General features: G+C 38.2%; 1 protein-coding gene across 3 annotated transcripts in view; it reads right to left on the minus strand.

The window, feature by feature from the left end:
* Positions 1–3,147: 3,147 nt before the first annotated feature.
* Positions 3,148–20,695, minus strand: part of LOC119659766 (pituitary homeobox homolog Ptx1) — a 146,149-nt gene continuing 128,601 nt past the window's right edge. For all 3 annotated transcript variants that reach the window (XM_038068038.1, XM_038068046.1, XM_038068030.1), the window contains exon 5: positions 3,148–6,185. In XM_038068038.1, coding sequence (XP_037923966.1) covers positions 5,592–6,185 — 594 coding nt within the window. In that variant the 3' untranslated portion in view covers positions 3,148–5,591. The remainder of the gene's footprint in view (positions 6,186–20,695) is intronic.

Raw genomic sequence — 20,695 nt, forward strand, 5'->3', positions numbered from 1 at the left:
ACGACGACGTTACACACATCCAATAAAGGACATTAAATGGAAAACTTCTACCATCTATTAATAATGCTTTGATTTCTTCCAAATTTTTCAGAATGCCTTATAATATTTCTTATATTGGTGCCCATTATTAACTTTGAGCAGATTTCGGAACAGGACGTCTCTTGGGGCCTAGATTTCATGTAGATACACTCGCGTCTGAGTGTGGCTCTAGCTAACTTTGGAGGATTTATCACTTTTTTGGGAAGAGATGCAATTCATCGCGAGGCTATCACCTTCCAAACTTCGTATAGGAATATAAAGCCATCAGTCAGAATAAGGTCGACCTGGAAAACCAACAAATTTGATACAGAAATGTTCAAGGAGGTACTTCTTGAAGATACATATCGGGAAGAGAACAAGAAGAAGTTTCACAGGTCGTGGAAACAACGTGGCATTCATTGGCTTCTCCGTTGTTATTGCGATAATACCGGAGTGCAACCGATCAGAAGTAGCTAGTGAAATTCGCTTGGGATGTTAAACCTGATCTAGCACTAATCATCGAACAATATGGGAGCAACTACCCAGCTTCATGACGTCTCAACTTATCGGACACCGCCGCCATCTTGAAGGGGTGAATTCTGGAAGGGGGTGACTTCAATGCCAGGGCTTTTTAATGGAACATGCCTCACCGAAACTCCAAACGGGGTCTTATCTTGCAAAGGGCAGCAAGAACCGTGTTCAGAGTTTTAAATACCGAATCAACTCCAGCGTCGGAATTACTGGCGGTGCTGGTCAAGGGGTGACTAATTCTGGAAAAGTAATATAATATAATTGACCAGAAATATATCGCGTTCCAAGTAGTTGATTCTATTTGTCGGCGTGCACAAACTCGGCATTTGCTACGCGTGTGAAGGTCGCGAACGTGAACATAGGAAGATAAGCCAAATCTCTTGGAACACGGAGATCGTGGGCGATACTTCGGGAAATTGTGGCAATGCACCGGACACTGTTGTAAAACTTCCATACCTTGGAAGGACCCCACCCGTGCTAAACCTTCTATATACTAATGGACGACGAAAGGTGTGTCATGGCTTTAGCTTTTTCCCTATATGTTTCCACGTTCGGAAGGACTCATGCATCACAATGACGTGGTACAAATCAGCTGAAAGGAAACACGCCCTGGTCAACGAAGTGAATGTGGGGACTCGGTTATAAACTTGTCAACCTGAAAATCAGAGGTCTATGGAAATCCTACTTAGCATCAACCACGTGCACCGCATTGTACGGGTATTGTTTCCTCGAAATTCTGTACAGGTTGATGGCAACAGCGCCGAAGGAGTTGAGGATTCTTCGCTTTTCCCCATGAAAAGGCTCTAGGAAGCATTTCTCACCATAAAAAATAAGAAGACCCCACGCCCTGATAATATTCCGGAAGAAGAATAAAAATTGGTCTTCCATTAATGGCCAGGCCTACTGCTGCGCTCGCCTGAAGAAGGGGGCTCGCGATGATTACCAGAGAAAAGGAAACCTTGAGCTGCTGTGTGTATACCGACCGCCGTGTATGTTTGTCAGGAAAGTGCATGAAAACCTCTTCAGGAATAGACTCGCTGAGCGATCCACGCCCAAGGACTTATCCTCAGGGCAGTTCGCGTTTAGAGCAGGAAGGTACACGGTCGATGCTGGTATGCAAGTCGTGGATGCAGTTTATCAGACACACATTTGCCGATCTTGTTGTGATGCTCGTCGTAATGCTTGACCTCAGAAGTGCTTTTAATTCTGTATGATGAAAATACATTCTAGGCACACTAGGCAATTTATTCTACCTGCGGCCTATTTCTTAAGGATCGAAAGGGTCGAAACCATCAGTTAAATGCCTTTGTATAACACTATAGTCAATAATGGCGAATATCAGGCCTTATATTTACCAGGAGGCGCCTTCTTATAACTGCAACATAGTCTATTCTGTTCTTCAGTGCGGAGGTATTGACTGATGCCCTTGGCAAGAAGATATATCGTCAGCGCCTTGCTCAAGCGCAGATATAGGAAGTTTACGAGTGGCGTTAACGACAGTCAATGAGTTGCAACTTTCTTGGTAATATGACTTAAGAAGCAAATGTACTGCGCCGCTCATTAGCAAATTAGATCCTTGGCTCAATGGAAGGCACGGTCAAATTGATTATTTTGTTACCTAACTTCTAAATGAGAACGGTGATTTTCAATCTTACCTACACAAAAGTGAGAAGCACGATCGCCTGACTGTGTAGTTTGCAATGAGGTAGTGAATGAACAGATCACATCTTTCTCTTGTAAAAGGTGGGATGGGATCCGTCAGCAACTTTGTACAGGCACATGGGAACTTTCTCTAAACAACATTGTCAGAGATTCTGAGGAGCGCTGACAGACGGAGTCGTATTTCGCATTATGTTCAGATTTTTCTTGTTGCGGAAAAGGTTGAGCTCGACTTTTTTCAAGTAGTACCGTACCGGTTCTCCCCTACCAATGATGACAGGAATTCCCTGGTTTGAAGGCTCTCTGAGCCAGAAGAGCAAGACGGCTATCCCGACGTAATGTGTCAAACGAGTAGTTATCTGATGAAGAGGGGTGTTTAGTTGGTAGTCGGATGACATACTGCTGGCGCAGTCCAACATTAGGTGCGTAAAGGTATTAACCTAGTCTACCTATTAAAAACAAAGAAAATGTGAACCAAGTTGAATCGTTCTCCAATTCAATATTTTAGGTTGCCTTATAACTAATTTTCAAGTTCAAACCAATTTAGAGCGAATGTATCGAACTTTAATGCATGTCCGTCTATATTTCGGCTACATAACTTTTTTCAGATCGATATGGAGTTGCACCGATCGTGGTATTTTCATGTAATTCGCACTAACGAGAATTTACTCGCGAAGTCGATGGTAAGCGACCAAAAGGCGAGCCGAAATAACAGTGACTGGATACGATGTATGGGGATTTGAAAGCCTCGCGATTGCATCCAAATCAGGCATTTGATAAATCCAAATGGGGAAACCGAACACGAGTCGACCTCGCTTGTGAACGGCACAAAGGTTGAAGAAAAAGAAAAGAAGAAGTCATATGTATCTATTTATGTTGATTTGTATATAAATCTCTTAAGCGGAGAATCAGTTTATGACAGTAAAGTAAAAAACGAACTTCCCTTTTATAATTTATATTTTATTTTTTCATTATTATCAGACTAGACAACTCTGGTATTTCTTACAATTGAAGTTTTCTATGATTTCTTGCTTTTTCACAAAAAAAAAAGTTTTATTTTCACTCTACAGCTGCTTTGAATACATGTAAACATTTTGTAATCAATTCTTCTTTCCTTTATAAAGTTCGAGCTTATTCTACTAATTTTCGACTTATTTTTTGCTTTTTTACAGTAATTTGGCACTTAATCCTATTTTGAATCATAAAGATTACTTAAGTGTAAGCTATTTGGAAATAAAACAAAAAAGATAATAATAAACTGTTAACGTAAAAATGATGGTGTTGAAATTTTGCTTTTTATTTTTAATTGTCGTATTTAACTCCAATTAGAAATTTCGGAAATTTTTCAGTACGTTTTACGTTTTAAAGTACGATTAGGCTTTGGCAACTACATGTAGGAGTGTACTAGGACTTGTGTTTTGGAATATGTGTTCTGTCTTTAAAGATATGCAGTTAGTAGATAGTTTTCACATTATTTTCCAAATTAGCAAACTAAATCTGTCCAACAGATCCATTGGATTTATGCATGTAAACAAAAATATTAAATTACAAATCTGCGTCGTAAATCTACATCAAGTACATTCAACCAGAAGATTATTTATTGTTTATTCGGATTCATTTTTATGGATTTTTTAAGTTTTACTTTCTAAATATGATTTTCATTCCTTTAATTTGTGTCTTTATTTTATTTTTAGTTGTTTTTAAAGTGGATTTTATTTATCTTTTCTTATTTATTAAACATATCTCATATTGAATTCCTATCAATTACTTTAAATTGGTAAATTTACAAAATACTTTCTGTATGCAACATGGATTCTCTTTTATTCCTCTCCAATTCACTGGATTTTGAAAGGTTTCCTTTTTAGTTAATATTAGTCTAATTATTACATTAAATGCCGTCTTAAGACGGTGATTTGAACAAATATTTACACATTTAGCTAAAAGCTAATCAATTACCCAAATTTATTTCTTAAATTTTTAAATATTTTTATTCACGATAGATTGCACAATGGTGAGTTGATGGGAATGAGTTCTAGTTTGTTTTTTGCGGGAGCGAGTCTTTGAAAGTTGTGCTGACTGGTTATAACAGAAGCGTTTTGAGCTTGACATTAAAAAGAAAAAAAAAAAATGGAATCGATTTTGAAAAACAGGATTAGTGCCAGCAAATAGATCACTACAATAGGAGTCGAAAGTATCAGCCAGAGCAATTTGCCAGCAGTTTCGTTACTTTCCAAATAAGCATATTGTTGCAGCGATGATGAATGCGATTACCACGTTTATGTTTGACGCTATTTAGTTCAGCAAACAAATAACAATATAAAATTCTAAATAGAAAGCAGACTACATTTGACCCAATAAAACTTGGAAATTTTTTCACAAACACTTAACCCCAGTATAACTGTTGGCGTCTTAATTTTGATGAATTATCTTGGCGCCATAATGAACTCCCCAAACATTGACGGTGGCGGTGCTTTGAAGCGTCATATAACAGACAAACTGAAAGCATTTTACGGCATTCAAATGCGGAACATTCTGTCTTATTATCATAATGTTTGGCATATTATCTACACGCTTATGTTCTAGATTACACTATACCCGTTATAAGCAGTGTAAATTAACATAATGGATGACCAGGAGAAGGTGATAGCTGATAGCGATAAGGAGTGGGCGCCTTCTTCTATTGGCATGTCTTCAGTGCTGGCTTGAATTCATATCAAAAGACGCTGGTGTCGGTCACAGAATGGAGCTGTTTACTCTTCAATCGTGAGGATTGTCTGAAGATTAAAAGGTTCCGAAAATACAAGACATGTATTATGCTTGAACCAAGGCAAGTGTATCCTTTGGCAGGCTTTCTTTCGGTTAATTGTGATCTCATTGCTGAGGATCCGCTTTGTCATAGCAATTTGAATTCAAAATAAGACGCAATGCGTATAATAGATAAATTAACTTGCAATTTACACCGCTCCCTTGGTTACAGACAGTAAAGATACTAACATTTTTATCTTCTACCAATCAGAGGAAAATAGAGGCGTTTCTAGAGATAACGATAATTCGTGAAAAATAAGTAACCCCCAAAATTTGGCATGTGATGAATGGATGATTATAGCTCTGATAGGCAATGCTTGTCAATTATCTGATAGAAATGAAATATGGTTTATGGCTCAAAACACATTAGAAAAGGATCCCGTGCCACCGAGCATCCCTTTCCTGAACTCTCAGTCTCGTATTTCCTCTACGTCATCTGTATCCGTACTAGGACCCATTAGTGCATCATCATCACTACCCGGCGTTACCTTCACGTTATTATTGTTGTTATTGTGGTTGATATGATTGTTGTGGAGCTGATGTTGGTGGTGGCTAAGCAATGCCCCAAGGGCGTTTTCTCAGACTGCATCCGTTACGCCAGCATACTGACATGCCGATAAGCCGGCTGAGTTTGACCTTGACACTGGCGAGGAGGCAGAATATGGACTAGCGAAGCCGGACGTATGTTGTTTCGCTTTCAGTCGAAGTGTAGCAATACTGGATGACATCGCTGTACAAGGTTCAGCTGCCGCGCGCGGATGGTACATAACACTATTGTAGGTTGGAGTTGTGTATGGGCATGGTGGAGCTGAAACACCTGCTCCTGTTCCTCCAGTTGCAAGGGTTGAGCCCATTCCACCTGGTAACATTGTCCCTGAATTCATGCTTACCGCTACACCCGAAGCTGATGTGTTGAAACAATTCACTGAGTTTTGATGGTGGTTCGTTGAAACTAGAGGATTCACAGGCCACGGGAACGGCTTTGTACCTAACGGTGAAGGAACTTTTGTCCAGTTATTGTACGGCGAATAGGAAGTGTATAGGGATTCGTCGGCGAAGGGCTGCATGAATTGTGTACCAAATCCTGTTTTGAAATCGGCTGCTGCGACGGCTGCGTTCATTGCATTACGCTCGCGTTTACGCCACTTTGCTCGACGATTTTTGAACCACACCTGCAAATAACGTTATAAAGGACACTTTAATTAAGTTGTTAAACAAATGGCAAGAACTGGAAAGTAATTAAATTCAAAAATATAATGGCACTCTGGTGAAATGGTTGCCTTCAGAACTTTCTAACTGAACACCGAACTTCTGAGAAGGTTAATAACGAGAAAGGCACAAAAAAGATAACAAAATACGGTTAATAATTGCACTGCCGCAAAGTTATATCACAATTTCATTGTGACTGATAAAAACCACAAATTTTACCAATAAATTCTAATTAACTCGACATTAATCTTCCCATTTAGGGAGTCGATTGCAACAGAACAATGACGACATAAAAGGTATCAACATTTTATTATAGACATACCAATGAATATAATATTAATTTTTCGGAAGGCAAAGGAGTGCCATTTCGGTGTTAATTGTTTACTTAGTTTATGGGAAGTGATATTTTAGCAAAAAAAGGGTAAACGTTTGTTAAGAACCATTAATCGGGGAATTAAGAGCTCAATTAAAGGGGACATCATTTTTGGTGATAATAATGGTGGCAGGTAATTTATATTGGATATAAATACATAAAAATATATTGGGGAATGTCTGCTAGTATGATATATCATTTTGATTATGGTAATCTCTTCATTGGAAATACAAATATATTCAATAAATATGTGACAGTGAATGTGCGCTTTCGGGTTTTTCTGGCTCCAAAAGCTGCCAACTTGAGCCGTGCTCGTATTCGTGGTTGCTCTAGTTAGCAGTTTCTAGAAGTCACTGACCGCGCTACAGTCACTGAAAAGTTATCAGGATCTAGATCATTGTCGTCATAAACTTGTTACTCTACAAAAATACCGAATATTGCCGACATTGCTGCTCGATTTGAAAGGTAAGGATGTTTGTAAAATTGTAGGTGAGCTGAGGATGCCAAGGCAAGGAGGGAACCTAAAGGCTGTTCCTTTCAATACATCTGGGGCAGTATGCGATCCGTTGTGGATGCGGAGTTTTATGGCTCCACGTGTGCGGTCGAGTTTGTTATCTTTTGTTATTTTCATTCAGGTTTGGCTCGTGTGTTGGTCATTCGATATGCTCACGTGAATCCCCTTTTTCTTTATTTTTCAGGATCCGGGGCGAACCAAGCATCGGAAAAGAAATTTTGGTAGAATTTTGGTATCATGACACGTGAGGGATCAAATTGCTCTAAGGACATCCTCCCCCCCCCCATTCCAGAAGCACCCCGATGGAGGTTTAATATTTGAAGGCGGACCTTCACGGTCAATTTCGTTTTTTTTGTGTTTTTGGGATAGCTCTCCCCTCTTGTTCGTCTGGTCCTTCGGCCAGTATCACACATTTTATCTTAACATCACATTTGCGAGTAGGGAAGTCAAGCACGTTCAATTGCTGCTTCGATTCGTAAATTGGAGAACATTTAATGTAGATGTATTTTGAAGATCTAGACCCCATCTGACCGCTCGTCTCATTAATGATAACGATTGTTGATGTTAAGTTTCTGATCGAGTTCTCACATTTGCGCTATCTATATCAAGTCCTGATATCTCAGTGGTTAGAGGACTAGGCTGTCCTCCGTAAGGTCGTAGTTCAAATTTCACTTGTTGCAGTGGGATTTGATTTTTGATGTGGGATACTAGCCGACTCAGCTATGAATGAGTGAATACCTGAGTCAAACCAAGGTAATAATAACGGGAGAGTGCAATGCTGACCACATAGCCCCCTAAAGAGTACTATAATCCTAGAGTGTACCGTTATAGTTTTGAATGATGTGGCGACGATCCAATTGGATTGTCGTGCTAACGATTATTGTTAGTATATCAGGAATAGTGAAGTCACCGAAAATTACCATTATATTAGAAGATACACCGGTTCTTATAGTGGCGATGCCTGGAAAAGTATAGCCGTACCATAATATGAAGGGACTCAAAAACCTCAATATGAGGAACACTGCCTTCTGACGAAATAAATACTCATTCATCCAGGCGTTAATTAAACCTGAGTAAAGGCTACTCGTTGCGGTAAAGCTTCGACAACTACTTGCGTTTTATCTGTTAGAAACAACACAAGAAACAATGCACACATATCTCGGAGACATTGAGAGAGCATTGGGCTATAATAATAGCTAATAGATCATTTAAGGAGTTGACACTTATAGAGCAAGAAATAGGTCATTTTCACAATTTCTTTAAGGAAACTACGAAGCTTTTTGAATGACCTTAAAGTGCATACATGGAACAATTTTTAATACTTTTTTACAAAAAAATATTATACAGTTGTTATGGTCGTCAAAAAACTATGCATTTTTTGCAAAATGGCGGTTAGTCAAAGCAGATGGTTCGATTTTTCTACAAAAAAAATTGTTTTTGGTCTAGAAAATGGTAATTTTTTATCGAAAAGAAAATCGAGCGATTAAACATTACGTTTTTAAGTATTGCATAGGCCAAGTTTCAGAATGATCGGTTTGGAAGTTTTTGGATAATTTGTGTCACCGGCTTCAAACATGCCCTTTGTAGAAAAACGTATCTAAAGTTGTAACTTCATATTTAAAGGACGGATTCTTCTTCAGCCAATTTGATTCGGTTCGACTTAAAATTGTGAAGAAGTGAATAAAATGGATTTTTATTGAGATGCTATTCTGCCAGTCAAAGTAGTTGAGATGTTGACATCTGCATTGGGCGTCTAGCCTCACGCGTTTGGTTTGTCTCCGAGTATGGTATTCAGCTAGCTCTAACTATGAATAAGCGCAAGCCTTATGCAGAATATGGCCATAACTGAAAGTGAAACGTAGAAGCAAATCAAAACCGAAAGGAGAACCCTACTGAGAGATATTGAGTGACTTAGTATTCAAGGCAGTATAAAGTGATTCATAGATTCTTGCTCAGATTTTCAGGCGGATATAAAAAGGACAAAGCCAAGAGTTAAGGTATATGCTGTTCACATAAAGAAGTTCTCCAGAAAAGCAAATAAAGTTAGCGAAAACAACCAAACGAACAATATCAACATAAGTTGAAAACCAGAATCCGGGCGTACTCGATGGTTGCTTTTCCGTGAACCTCTTAGCAAGAGCTATCTAATATCTTCGAATTTAAATTAAAATTGTACTACGAAAATATAATGAGGGAATATCAGGGCAGCTTTAGAACAGAAAGCAACAGAAGTCGATTCCAAACTGCAACTTGGCGAAAGAAGGGCACTTAAGCCGATGCATTTAAATCTAGCTTTGGAGTACGTAATTAGTTAAATTCCAATTAGTACAAGTGGCACCTTAGTTTTCAAGTTCACTCAAATAGGTGGCTTCCAACAATGATGTAAATCTAGCAGCTAGTAAAATACTTAAGCTGAAGGATGCATTATCGTACCTAGAATCAACGACGAGGAATACTAGCTTAAATGTCACTGGGAATGCGAGCAAGTTCACAGCCTAGAAAAAAGAAAACGTCCCTAATAAAAGAGAATTTGACAATGGAGGATTTAGAAATCGATGAAAATAACATACCTTCACTTAGGCAGCTCCGCAAATGGAAGGTGCGAACTAATTCTACTTATAACGTCTATATCCAAGTGCACCATCGAAGCATTCGCCAAGAGACCTTGGGAATTTGCGACTTGCATTAAAATGGGATTAATAACCCAAACTGAATGGATGTAGTGTTAAAATTTTATTCGCGCAGCCCACAAAATATAGATAAAATAATTCGACTGCGCGAACAACTCTCTATTCAGATGTAACAAATAAAAGAGAGAAAATCCACTGCCCACCTTCCCTAATACTATATTTGCTTCTGATGTAAATGAAGCAAATCCCTTCGTACTCCTGCCTTGCTTTTTACATCTTGCTTCTAAAATGCCTCTATGGAACTTTTGGGGATCTTAGAAGGAAGAGGGGGAAAGAGTTAACAAATTTAATAACGCTTTGTTCGGCTCTAATAAGATATTTATGATTTTTGAATTTTGGCAGGTACCTTTGGGTTTTTAACTTAAATGTGCGCCGTAACAAAGCATTAGCAAAACGTTACAGTTTGAAAAGTTCTTATTTTATAAATTTGCAAGGAGTTAAACAAGATGAAATTTTTTTTTTGAGATTAGTATATGCAAGCCTGTAGTCACTTCATGACATTCTTGGAATCTTTTATCTCGCTGAGCATAAGTCATTGTAAAAGATGCGTTCAGGCTACCTGATGTGGATTATGCTCGCTTTCAATCCGCTCCCTCACACAGGACTTCATTGACTCTCAATCAAGTCGCAGTGTTTACATAATAAGGCCCAGCTACTATCTTTGACATTCTCTATGAACTCCCGCCCTTCCAAAGTCTTGCTCTATCATCGAGTCACACTTAGTCAATAAGACCGTAAAATCATGTCCTGCTGTACACTACTTTCGAGAAATTATAGTCTGAATCTTCTCTATTAAGAACGTCTCATTTTGAACGAACATTTAAAAAATCAATGCAATATTGTTCCGTCAAATTCCTTCCGTACGACAGCCTTGTGCGTAATGCTGACCACATTGCCTAATACAGTGTTCTGTAGTGTACCGTTACGGTTTTGAATGAAGCGCTCTAGCACACTTCAAGGCTCTGATCCAATATGGATTGTTTTGCCAACGAAATTATTATTAAAGTTTTCAACTTGCTGCTCCTTTATGTCTCTGAATTATTATTGATCTTATTTAAACGCGATATGTTAGATCGCAACTCTTCTTCAAGTTTCGACATCCACCTCCTCGATTTTATGTGAACGACCGCGTCCCCCGCATGGTACGCTCTTTTGGTTACCCTTACACTAAGTGCTGGCTACTTGTAAAGCCCTCTCTGATTGCTCGAGAGGTGGACAGAAATTGTTCTTATACTCTTTACCTGGGTTCGACAAAGTAAACCGGGTTTCTTTTGACTAATATTCATCAACTTTGCATTGACTAGGGTTGGGTGTATGTTTACTCAATCTGAGTTGCTAGATAATTTTGGACTTCATCGGTTCCTAAATCCAAATACAATATCCCACGCCAACACTTTTTAAGCTTTTTTTTCGTTAGTTTTTTTTTCATACTCCGTTGCTTCGCACCTCACAAAAGCTAGAAGTTTCAAGAACTAATTTATTTAACTAATTATATGAAGGACCGAACCGCTTCGATCACGCTGCTCCCAGGGCAGAGGTGAGGCAGCGTCTGACGAGTTGGCCCTACGCTGGAATGAAACCGTCTTCGCTGATTTTTGAAACTTGGATGCTAAGTCAAAAACGGGGAGTCCATGGACAAAAAAAGAGGGAGTGAATTGCTGACTGTTTGGTTCGGTCCGATATCAAGAGTTTGGGGACTTAGGATCCCTTAATCATCAAATTAGAAGTTCATCTTCAGTCAGGTGGTTGTGGTAAATCATACCATCACATTCCACACTTTTTATGGGAAGTTGAAGTTTGGATATGTACATGAGTTTTTCCGGATCGGGCGATACCTAATAATGGCGAAACAAGTTGATCCAAAGAAATTTTTAAGCACATCAAGAACCTATTAGTGGTACACAAGACTCTTTAAACTGTAAAATTCCCTTGAGCATATTTCTTCAACACTCGTTCTAGATGGATCGCTGCAGGCCAATCTCTCATCAACCAATTACCTTTTGTCCATCATAATTGGTCTTACTTGACTACAGCCATCGACCTGACCTCCCTCCCCCGGATCCAGTAGTGTGTAAGGATCGCACAGCAGGGAATAACACCAACAGCAAATGCAATATGGTAAGCACCTAATTTTTGGGCGAGAATAATGATTACCGGATTAAGGAAGCGGCGGTGTTCTTAAGGTTTTGTGTACAATAAATTTTGTGTACAATAAATAAAATCGGTTTACTGTCTGTCTGCCTGTCTGTCTGCCACACGCATTTTTCTCGGAAACCGTTGCAGCGATTGATACCGACTTCAGTGGAAAGGTGGGAATTGTGAACGCTCACGCATACATCATTCTAGGTTGAACTTAAGGGGGTGTCATGGGGGGTCATGTGTGCAAAGGGGGAGGGTGTACATTTTTTTTCACCAAATATAGTCAGGATACCAAATGAAAGGTTCATTAGCATTTCCGAAAGCCGATCTCAGTTCTGATATCTGTTGGAAAAGTGGGGAGTACGGGGGGCCAAAAGTGATCATTTCTTTCACGAAACCATTCTCAGAAACTATTCGACAGAAAAATCTGAAAAAAATCAGGAGGCTGCAACTGTATGGTGCCTAGGCTCCGAAACACTCTACATAATATAACACTCTACATATCTGTTCAAATAAAGTTAATAATAGTATATTATTATAATTTTTAGTAATTAACTGCAAGACTCTCTTATTAATGTAGGCTATAATATAGAGCATGATTTTACCAGTTTGGTGGAAATCGCACCATTATTAACAAAGTTATTATAGGTCGATATTGTTGCCTCTGTGCAAATCCAAGGCTTTGAATGTAAGTATCACGCAAAAGTGGGTATTCTCACATAATGTATGCATATATTACGACGACGAATGTCCACTCAAATAGCGTCCAGCTTCCGGTTTCCCGACTTGCTTTAGAAATAAATTTATGAAAAGAGTATTTTAAAGCTGGATTTTATTGGTTGCGGATTAGGAAATTGAAAAAATTGCTATGCTGTTGGAATAAGAGCAGTTCGATGTGCGTCTGAGACTCAGGAAGGATCAGGATCGACGGTTAATAGGGGAAGCAGATTCTACATAATACTGGGGAAAATATATTAACACACAGATCAATGCAAAGCACTCTAGGAAGTATAAAAGATGGTTTTCTTTAGCAGACACAAAATTGAAAGTTGTTGAAAGTCAAAACCAACAACGATCACTCGACTGTTCCGATTGCTTCGTAACATCGTCTGCTTGGTAGACTGTATTTTATTGAATAAAAGAATCTATGATAATATCTAGTCGGTTTCAAAATCAAAACTTATCAATTTCAATGAACATTCGTCCATTTCTTTCAAAAAATTTTCAAGAAAAGTGAATACTCCAATCGGATCATTGTATACAACGTACATGGCGGCCCTACTCCACAAAGTTCCCTAAACAGTCAGTGTTTCCAAATACGATCGGGGTTTTCACAAGCAGATCCTGTTTCAAAAAACTAGAAGTACTCTCACTTAGGTTCCTCTCTTTAAAAATACGACAAAGTAGTGGAGCACATGGTTAAAGCGGCTGATACTGCCGTATATATTACATATATTACATTATGCCTCTTGATGAAGGAGTAGGAGAGAGAATTATCAATATGGTCGTAAAATATTCAGATTAGATTAGAGATAAAATTAAAATCAGATAGTATTCAAAGTGCTAGCAATATTGTCTGTAAACCATAAACGGGTTCCCCAAAAAAATACTCTTCCAACGCCACTTTCCCCCTCCAAAAAAAAAACAAATAGAAATCGACTTAAAACACCAGAATAAATCCAAATTCTGGGTAAGTTCAAAGTAGTAGATTGCCCTCGCCAAGTCAAAAGGGAAGCCATTTAGAGTCTCTTGTGGTGGAGTATTCATGTAAATGTGATATAAAATCATAATGAGGTCGAACTGACAAATTTCAGTCCAAAATGTTCGAATTTTATTTGTATGGAAACTGAAAGAATACAATACGAGGAATACTGGATTGATTTTTGAACCACAGAATAATAAAGCCCTCCTGACTGTCTTTTTTTCAGAAAAACAATTGCACTCATTTACATGCTACTACTTTACTGATTCAATCATTATTTTTTATTCGAGTTTGACATTCAATTAAAAAAGTCCTTAGACCTTTCGGTTAGGGAATACTTTGTCTTCTCAACCCTAGTTAATGAAACCACATTTTTAGCAATAGTTAGTTGGTTTAGCAAAGAAAACGTTAGAGAAAAGGCACACACAAGTAGTAAATATTCTAGCAATTGTTTATTATATTTGCCGTAGTATATTAAGTATTAATATATTATCATCTTTGGTTTTATTATTTGCAGAAGGTACCGCAAGATATAAAAGGAAAAAAAAAACAGACCGTTCATAAAAGAAAATCTTCCAGCGCCTTCTTAACAGGAAATACATAAATATGTGGAGATAATTCTCTGTCATTATCTTTGATAAGAAAGTATAAGATACATATTCTGTATTTTATAGTGAAGCAGGCAATGCGAATCAGACTTTGCACTTATTTACAAGAATAGCACTGCAGGATATAATATTTCAATATTTACATGATGGCGTTAATTATATTTGAATAATTACATTGAGCTACATATGTGCTGAGGAAGTTGCAAGGTTCAGGTTAGCGATAAGAATATCAGCAAGTATTGTAGTCACTGAAACTCGAAAAAGAATAAAGTTAGGGGAGGGTAATTATGCTTCGCAGGACACTTTCAAGTAAAAATATTAAGGCCTGACAAAAATGTGATAGTAGTTTGATTAGGAACGAGATTCAGAATATCCCCTTTCTTCAATAAACCTTAAATTGCAATGTGGATTTTGAACGTTATCACGGATAATTGTTCCATTGCGACGACTTATGTATTACGCTAAACATACCTTTTCGCTCCCAGATTCGATCATAAATTCACTCTAAATGTGCAACGAATGTAAACACAAACGTATCGAAATTCAACACGTGTGCCTGGTATCCTGTATCCGGTTGCATAGTTGGGCGGGAACAGAGCAATCAGTGCAATGCAACAAAAACAAGAAATCTAAAACGGATTCGCATTTATTCATGTTCATGTGTAAATCTCTAACCCGCAAGGATACACCATGTTCCGGTCTGTGCGCTATTCCCGTATTGCCTTGTGCATCCGTAAATTTTATTGAATCGCCTCGATATGCGTTGATTTAAGGACACGAGCATGTAATGTTTCACGGATTACGAAATCTAATCCCCGATTTACACCATTCTCCAGGACGTAATTACCTGCACGCGCATATACTTTGGTCGTTTAAGATTGGAGCTGTTTGTGTGGGAATGGTTGATAGAATAATTGTTTGGGATGTTAGTTTTAGGCTTTTTGAGATTTTTTTATTCATTTATATGTATCTTGGCAGAAGTTAATGCTAACTGCTTAGAAATGAATAGTGACTAGGTCAATCATGGTAATCATTTAGGGAAAGCCAAAATTATTATCTTTTATAACCCAAACTAAGTACTTATAACCATTTGCTTATAAGAGGAATCACTTGCCTTACCTCAAGGAAAAGTGCATAGTTTCAAATTATTCCTCTTCCAGCTTTCATAAATTGTAAGACTTTTGCATAGAATACAGCAATAATTTACATTTAATAGACTCGTTATTCCCATCCTCTGAAGGTCGGTCTGGTTGAAATACTTTAGTTTTATTAACTATTAGCAAAGCTAAATTATAAATGCTTTCACCGCTTTGCCCCATCCCAATTCTGTCGGTACTTTCTCGCTGTTACTTGAACCACCACTATCATCCCCCAAAACGAGAAAGATATTCTAGAGTTTAATCCTGGCTGAGATTTATTGCCTTAATCATACAAGGGATTATGTTCGTGTCGTTGAAAGAATTACATTGTTAAATGAGCTCTGAAAATGATCACAAAATACTCAAATAGAATATTTTCCATTGCCTTTCGTCCTTGCTTTTTTGATGATAGCAGATAGGAACGAAATAAATCTTTAGGGTGACAAAGAGAGAGAGGGACATACACAAGTACAGGAAAAATCTAATCTCTAATATTGAAAATTATGGTTATTAGGTACTATTATATACACCTTTATGATTGGCCTTCGGGGCCAACAGGATGCAGTGATTAATTTTTAATTAAGTGGAAAAATGAAAAGAAGGAGTAGGTTGGCCTATTGAGGAGTAATGGGATGGAGCAAAAGCACTTTAAATTAATTTTCGGGGAATCGTTATTCGTGATTTACTTCTATTTTATTAATTGGTTTATGGGAGTCCATATACTTTTTGACACTGTATATATAGCAACAGTTTTGTGTTACTGAATCGGTCTTTTATTTTTGAACGCATTTCTGAGACTCTAGTATACACCAACTGTGGTACACGCTCTTCAATTTTCTGTACTTTTGGGTACAAAAGGAATCTGTAGTAAACTTAACGATTCTAGGAAATTTTTTTTCTTACATTTAAAAAGAGCTAAATTAGTGATAATTAAGTAATAAAATATTAAACAACCTCGGAATAGAATTTAGGATCATTAGAGTAATGGAAAAAGGGGTATTTCTATTGAATAGTTCCAAAACATAACAGACCGCTAAAAAAAAGAAAATAATGAAATTTTAATTCTCCAACATCTAGGGTGAAGTTCTCGATGCCCTGGCGAACTAACAGTCCTTGTACGGATGCGAGTTACTGCATTACTACAATTTGGGAGATATGGATGGCTTCCTATCGCCCCTGGGTACAATAAAATGCCTAAGCGCCATCGTATTAAGGGAGGAACATTAGGAGGTTTTCAGAATCGATTTTTTTACTGTATAGACCGTTGCGAAATTTGTTTTGTTTTAGATTTTATGAACGTAGAACCGAGCTTTCATCGGGTATAGGCTCAGGGGCCCAGGAAGTAGTTGCTTTCTGTCCTTACGATACCTTCTAACAAAGTGTAAATAGCTCATTTAAAAATACTTAGCGGCAGACTCTTCCACGAGTGTATTTGGATTTATTGCAACTGTAGTTTGTTTATAATCAATATTAAGAACTGTCTTCATAGCCGAAGGGGGATTTTCCAACCATTTTTTTTAAATAAATTTTCAAAAATTAATTGCTCATTACTCATTAAGCAGCAATTACAAAGAAGATGGACCAGCATTTAGGATTATGCCATATTTTTAAGGGTGCTTTTTGATAATTAGTGGAAAAAATGGTGAAAATTGAATTATTTATTTAATGCTTGTAAAATTTTTAATGTTGACTATTTTTGCTTGGGTTGACGTTCATATTCTTAAAAAATGAGTTAGTAATCTAAAATCGAAACTTTTTTGGACTGACGTATAAGTAAGCCCTTCAATGTGGTTTCCCATCTTAAAATGTTCTTAAAATTTGCCATGCTGACTGATATATCACAATGATATTGATTTATGAGAATTATTCATCCTTTTTACCTTATGGACCCTATGAAAACTTATGATCATTATTCCACATGTGTTACACTTAATCAAGTTAATGGCAGAAAAAATGACGACCAGAAAAAATTAGTTGTAGAGTGATTCATGAATAACGGAATGATCATTTTGACCTTCGCTGCCTATAGATTAGGAGACATAATCTAGTGTTTTCTAGATAGATTCTAAAAATTTTCACAAAGAAATGTCTTTGTTCGCGCCTGCTTGTAGCCTTCATTTCAATCCTTGGTCCTTGATAAGGTTTCAGACATCCGAAGCTGCTGGACCTGTCTACTGATGTGTTATGGGTGTGCGCATTTCTAGCTATCTTGTTTACCTAGTTACCACTGTGGTGCGCTGAATACCACACGATACAGCAATTCACTTCTTCCGCGCTCTTCATACCCATCATGGCCAGGTAATTTACGGGGTCAGGTGTTCTGAGATTACTTCAAGGAAGTATTGATCAGTGTAATGATGATTACCTTCCTCATGTTCATATCTCATGCCAGTTTTATGGCATCTAGTTTCTCAGTGAGACCAGAAATATTTTCAATTCTTAGTTTGATGTGGAGTTTTTCTTATGTTTCGAGAGGTTCCTTCACTTCTGAGCATGAGAAAGTCGATTCGATATCGCTGATTCTTGAAAATGTATCGATCTTGAACTTGCCAAGGTTAAGCTAAGCTTAAGCCATTTTCATTCATGGAAACTGCACCTTCTACCTAACCCTGTCTCTTATATCTTCTCTTGCCATCTCGGAAGCTGCTACTGAGAAATCGTGAACCCACTGATTTCCACGCTACTATTGGTCTTGATGAACCTGGTGCTTGTGAAAAGATTAAAGAGTAGAGAACTTAAGACAAGAAGTTCGTTATTCACTGGTATGGATTTAACATTCAGAATTAGAAACCTGGGTCAAATGTGGAGTTTTTGGTCCTTAAAAGGCAGCACAGAATGCCCAAGTCTGCCTTTTATTAAGTGTTCTCTATATCAAATGTAGCATTCACAACATGTTTTTTACAACTTTTCTCTACGGAAATACATATATAGCAATATACTAAATGGAGGATTTGCACCTCCTATAAGCACATATAGCAATTGTCGGGAAGCCAGCGACAATCTTCCAGAAGTTCTTGCACTTTTGTTTTTACCGTCGAATTTTAACAAAACACATTGATGAAGGAAACCGCGCGGGAGTTCTTCAAGTCACTAAGGTCTTTATTTGGCTTAGTAATCAGTGCCATCTTAATTTTGGTCCATGTCTCGAGAAATCAAGCTTCAACCGTACTTCATTCATCGAAAAGTTAGATTTTACTAATTGGTTCTGAATCGTATCAACAATGTAGACGATCTTCATATGGACGTAAATATAATTTTTTGTTCTTTGTTGAATTATTTTCATTTTTGGATTAATCATTGTATTTGTTCACTATTCTTCCATGCTCAATGGAAACCCCTTTTATTCTCATGAACAAATATATTTGCGAAAATATCACTATGTTGGACTGGTCAAGATGTCTTTCTACCTTTTTGGCGTCTGCTGATTCCCTCTCTGACTCGTACTCTCTTACTTGATCGAAGGTCGATAACCTTGTGCTTTGGTATCACTTGGGTCGCCTTTGACACTGTTGGTGCTGGGATCGGCTTTTCCTTAGGTTTTCTTTCTTCTTTCTGCGACACATTGTAAAGCACCCTGATGGCTCTCACCATGTTTTTAATGGCTTCGCGCACGTAGGGCTTGTCCTTGATGAATTCGGACAGCTCAACTATTTTGGCCCCAAGCTGCATAAAAGGCACTTCTTCTGAGTCAGGTTTCTGTTCTCGGTGAGTCTTGGCCAGATTACTCCTTTAACTGACTCCTTCAACTTTTTCAATTGCTAAGCTTTCATGAGCTTTCTCCTTCGCCGTCTTTTGCATTGGAGGAGATCGTAAAATTGATGAGCTTTTCCCCAATGGATCTATTTCCTGCTGCTGCAGTACCTCTTGATCAGATGTAATAGGCGGCGAAATCACCTTTCTTGGCTAGCTATCTCCTTTCAGCCCATCATTCTTTGCCTTTGCAATTGGTGTTCTTGGCAGAGTTCAGCACTTCGTTTGAACACCTCCTTCTCCAAATCTAAAACACCTAGATGTCACGGTGGCCAAGTTATCCAAGTTGCTGCGGTCGAGGGATATTGACGGCCGAAAGCCCACTTGCTCACTCGCAAAAACCGCCGGTGCTGGGGTTCCGGGCGTGTCTTTCTGCCTGTCACACGCATAGAGAATTTTGGGGGAATCTCCATACATGTAAAAAGGGGGTGTAAATTTTTTTACACCAAATATAGTCATGTGGGGTATTAACTGAAATGTCTCGGTTAGTACTTTCCCAGAACTTTTTGATGCGGGTAGTATATAAGGGTATTGATGGACCAGCAAATATATTGAGTGCGCATAAATTTTTTTCGGTTTTTTCAGAAATATAAAAAAGTATTTCTATTTTTAACCTGATGCAAGTTTTCTCAGACAGACCCTGTTTAAGATGGAGCGATGGTGTAGGTCAGGACGCCAGATCGGGGGGGGGGGATATCGAATTGGTGGGCCTCAGTGCAAAACCAGGATTTCTGGAGTTCCTTATTAAGGCAGACCTAGACCGGATACCGGTTGTTGCGCCGTTAATGATGGTGAAGTTTTCTCCGTGGTATATTACACACCGCCTATGGTCTGAAAGCAATAAACACTTCTCGGAAAATTCAGATGATTTGGGTAAAAACTCTGTAAGTCCAGTTTTTTCCTTTCAAATGGTTCCCCAAGAAACGTAACAAATAAAAATACGAAAATCGGTCAAGGGAGTACTGTTGCTAACCTAACTCCGTATTTTTTTTCTGAATGAGTGCAACAGTGTGAAGCCTAGCGTGAAACATGATGTTACCTTTATTCACTAGAGATAAAGACTTTTCCTTTAACGCTATCTTGAAACACTCTAGTCCAGTATAGTTGCGCTATTAGGGGTTGGTTGCATGATAGCATTGAATAATTCCTGGGACATCCTACCAAATACTGACGAGAGAACTCTTGCTTTTGATGTTGGTGGGGATGTTTCGTTCTTCCTGCAAACGATTCTGCGGCAATTAACGATTTTGTAAAGAACCCAGTGCTCATACCTAGTGACCAAATAGAAAAGAATACCTTCCAACTTTTGTCTATTCATGTGTGAAACGCAATTATTCAGGCGGCCATTTGCTGCTGGTGGATAACTTATGAGGAAACCAGGAATCTGATTCTCCTTTTTATGGTAGTGCGGCGTACTTTGAAACATTGTGATAGCTCAAAAACAGTTAATTTACCCTCCCCTAGCCCACTAACAATTCATCGCTTTCAAGCTAGTTTGGCCTTGCAGAACGCGGCTGATCATCGATCTGTCATCCTCCATTATGATAACGTTATCGTC

This window comes from Hermetia illucens, chromosome 1 (genome assembly GCF_905115235.1).
Source record: "Hermetia illucens chromosome 1, iHerIll2.2.curated.20191125, whole genome shotgun sequence".
Lineage (NCBI taxonomy): Eukaryota > Metazoa > Arthropoda > Insecta > Diptera > Stratiomyidae > Hermetia > Hermetia illucens.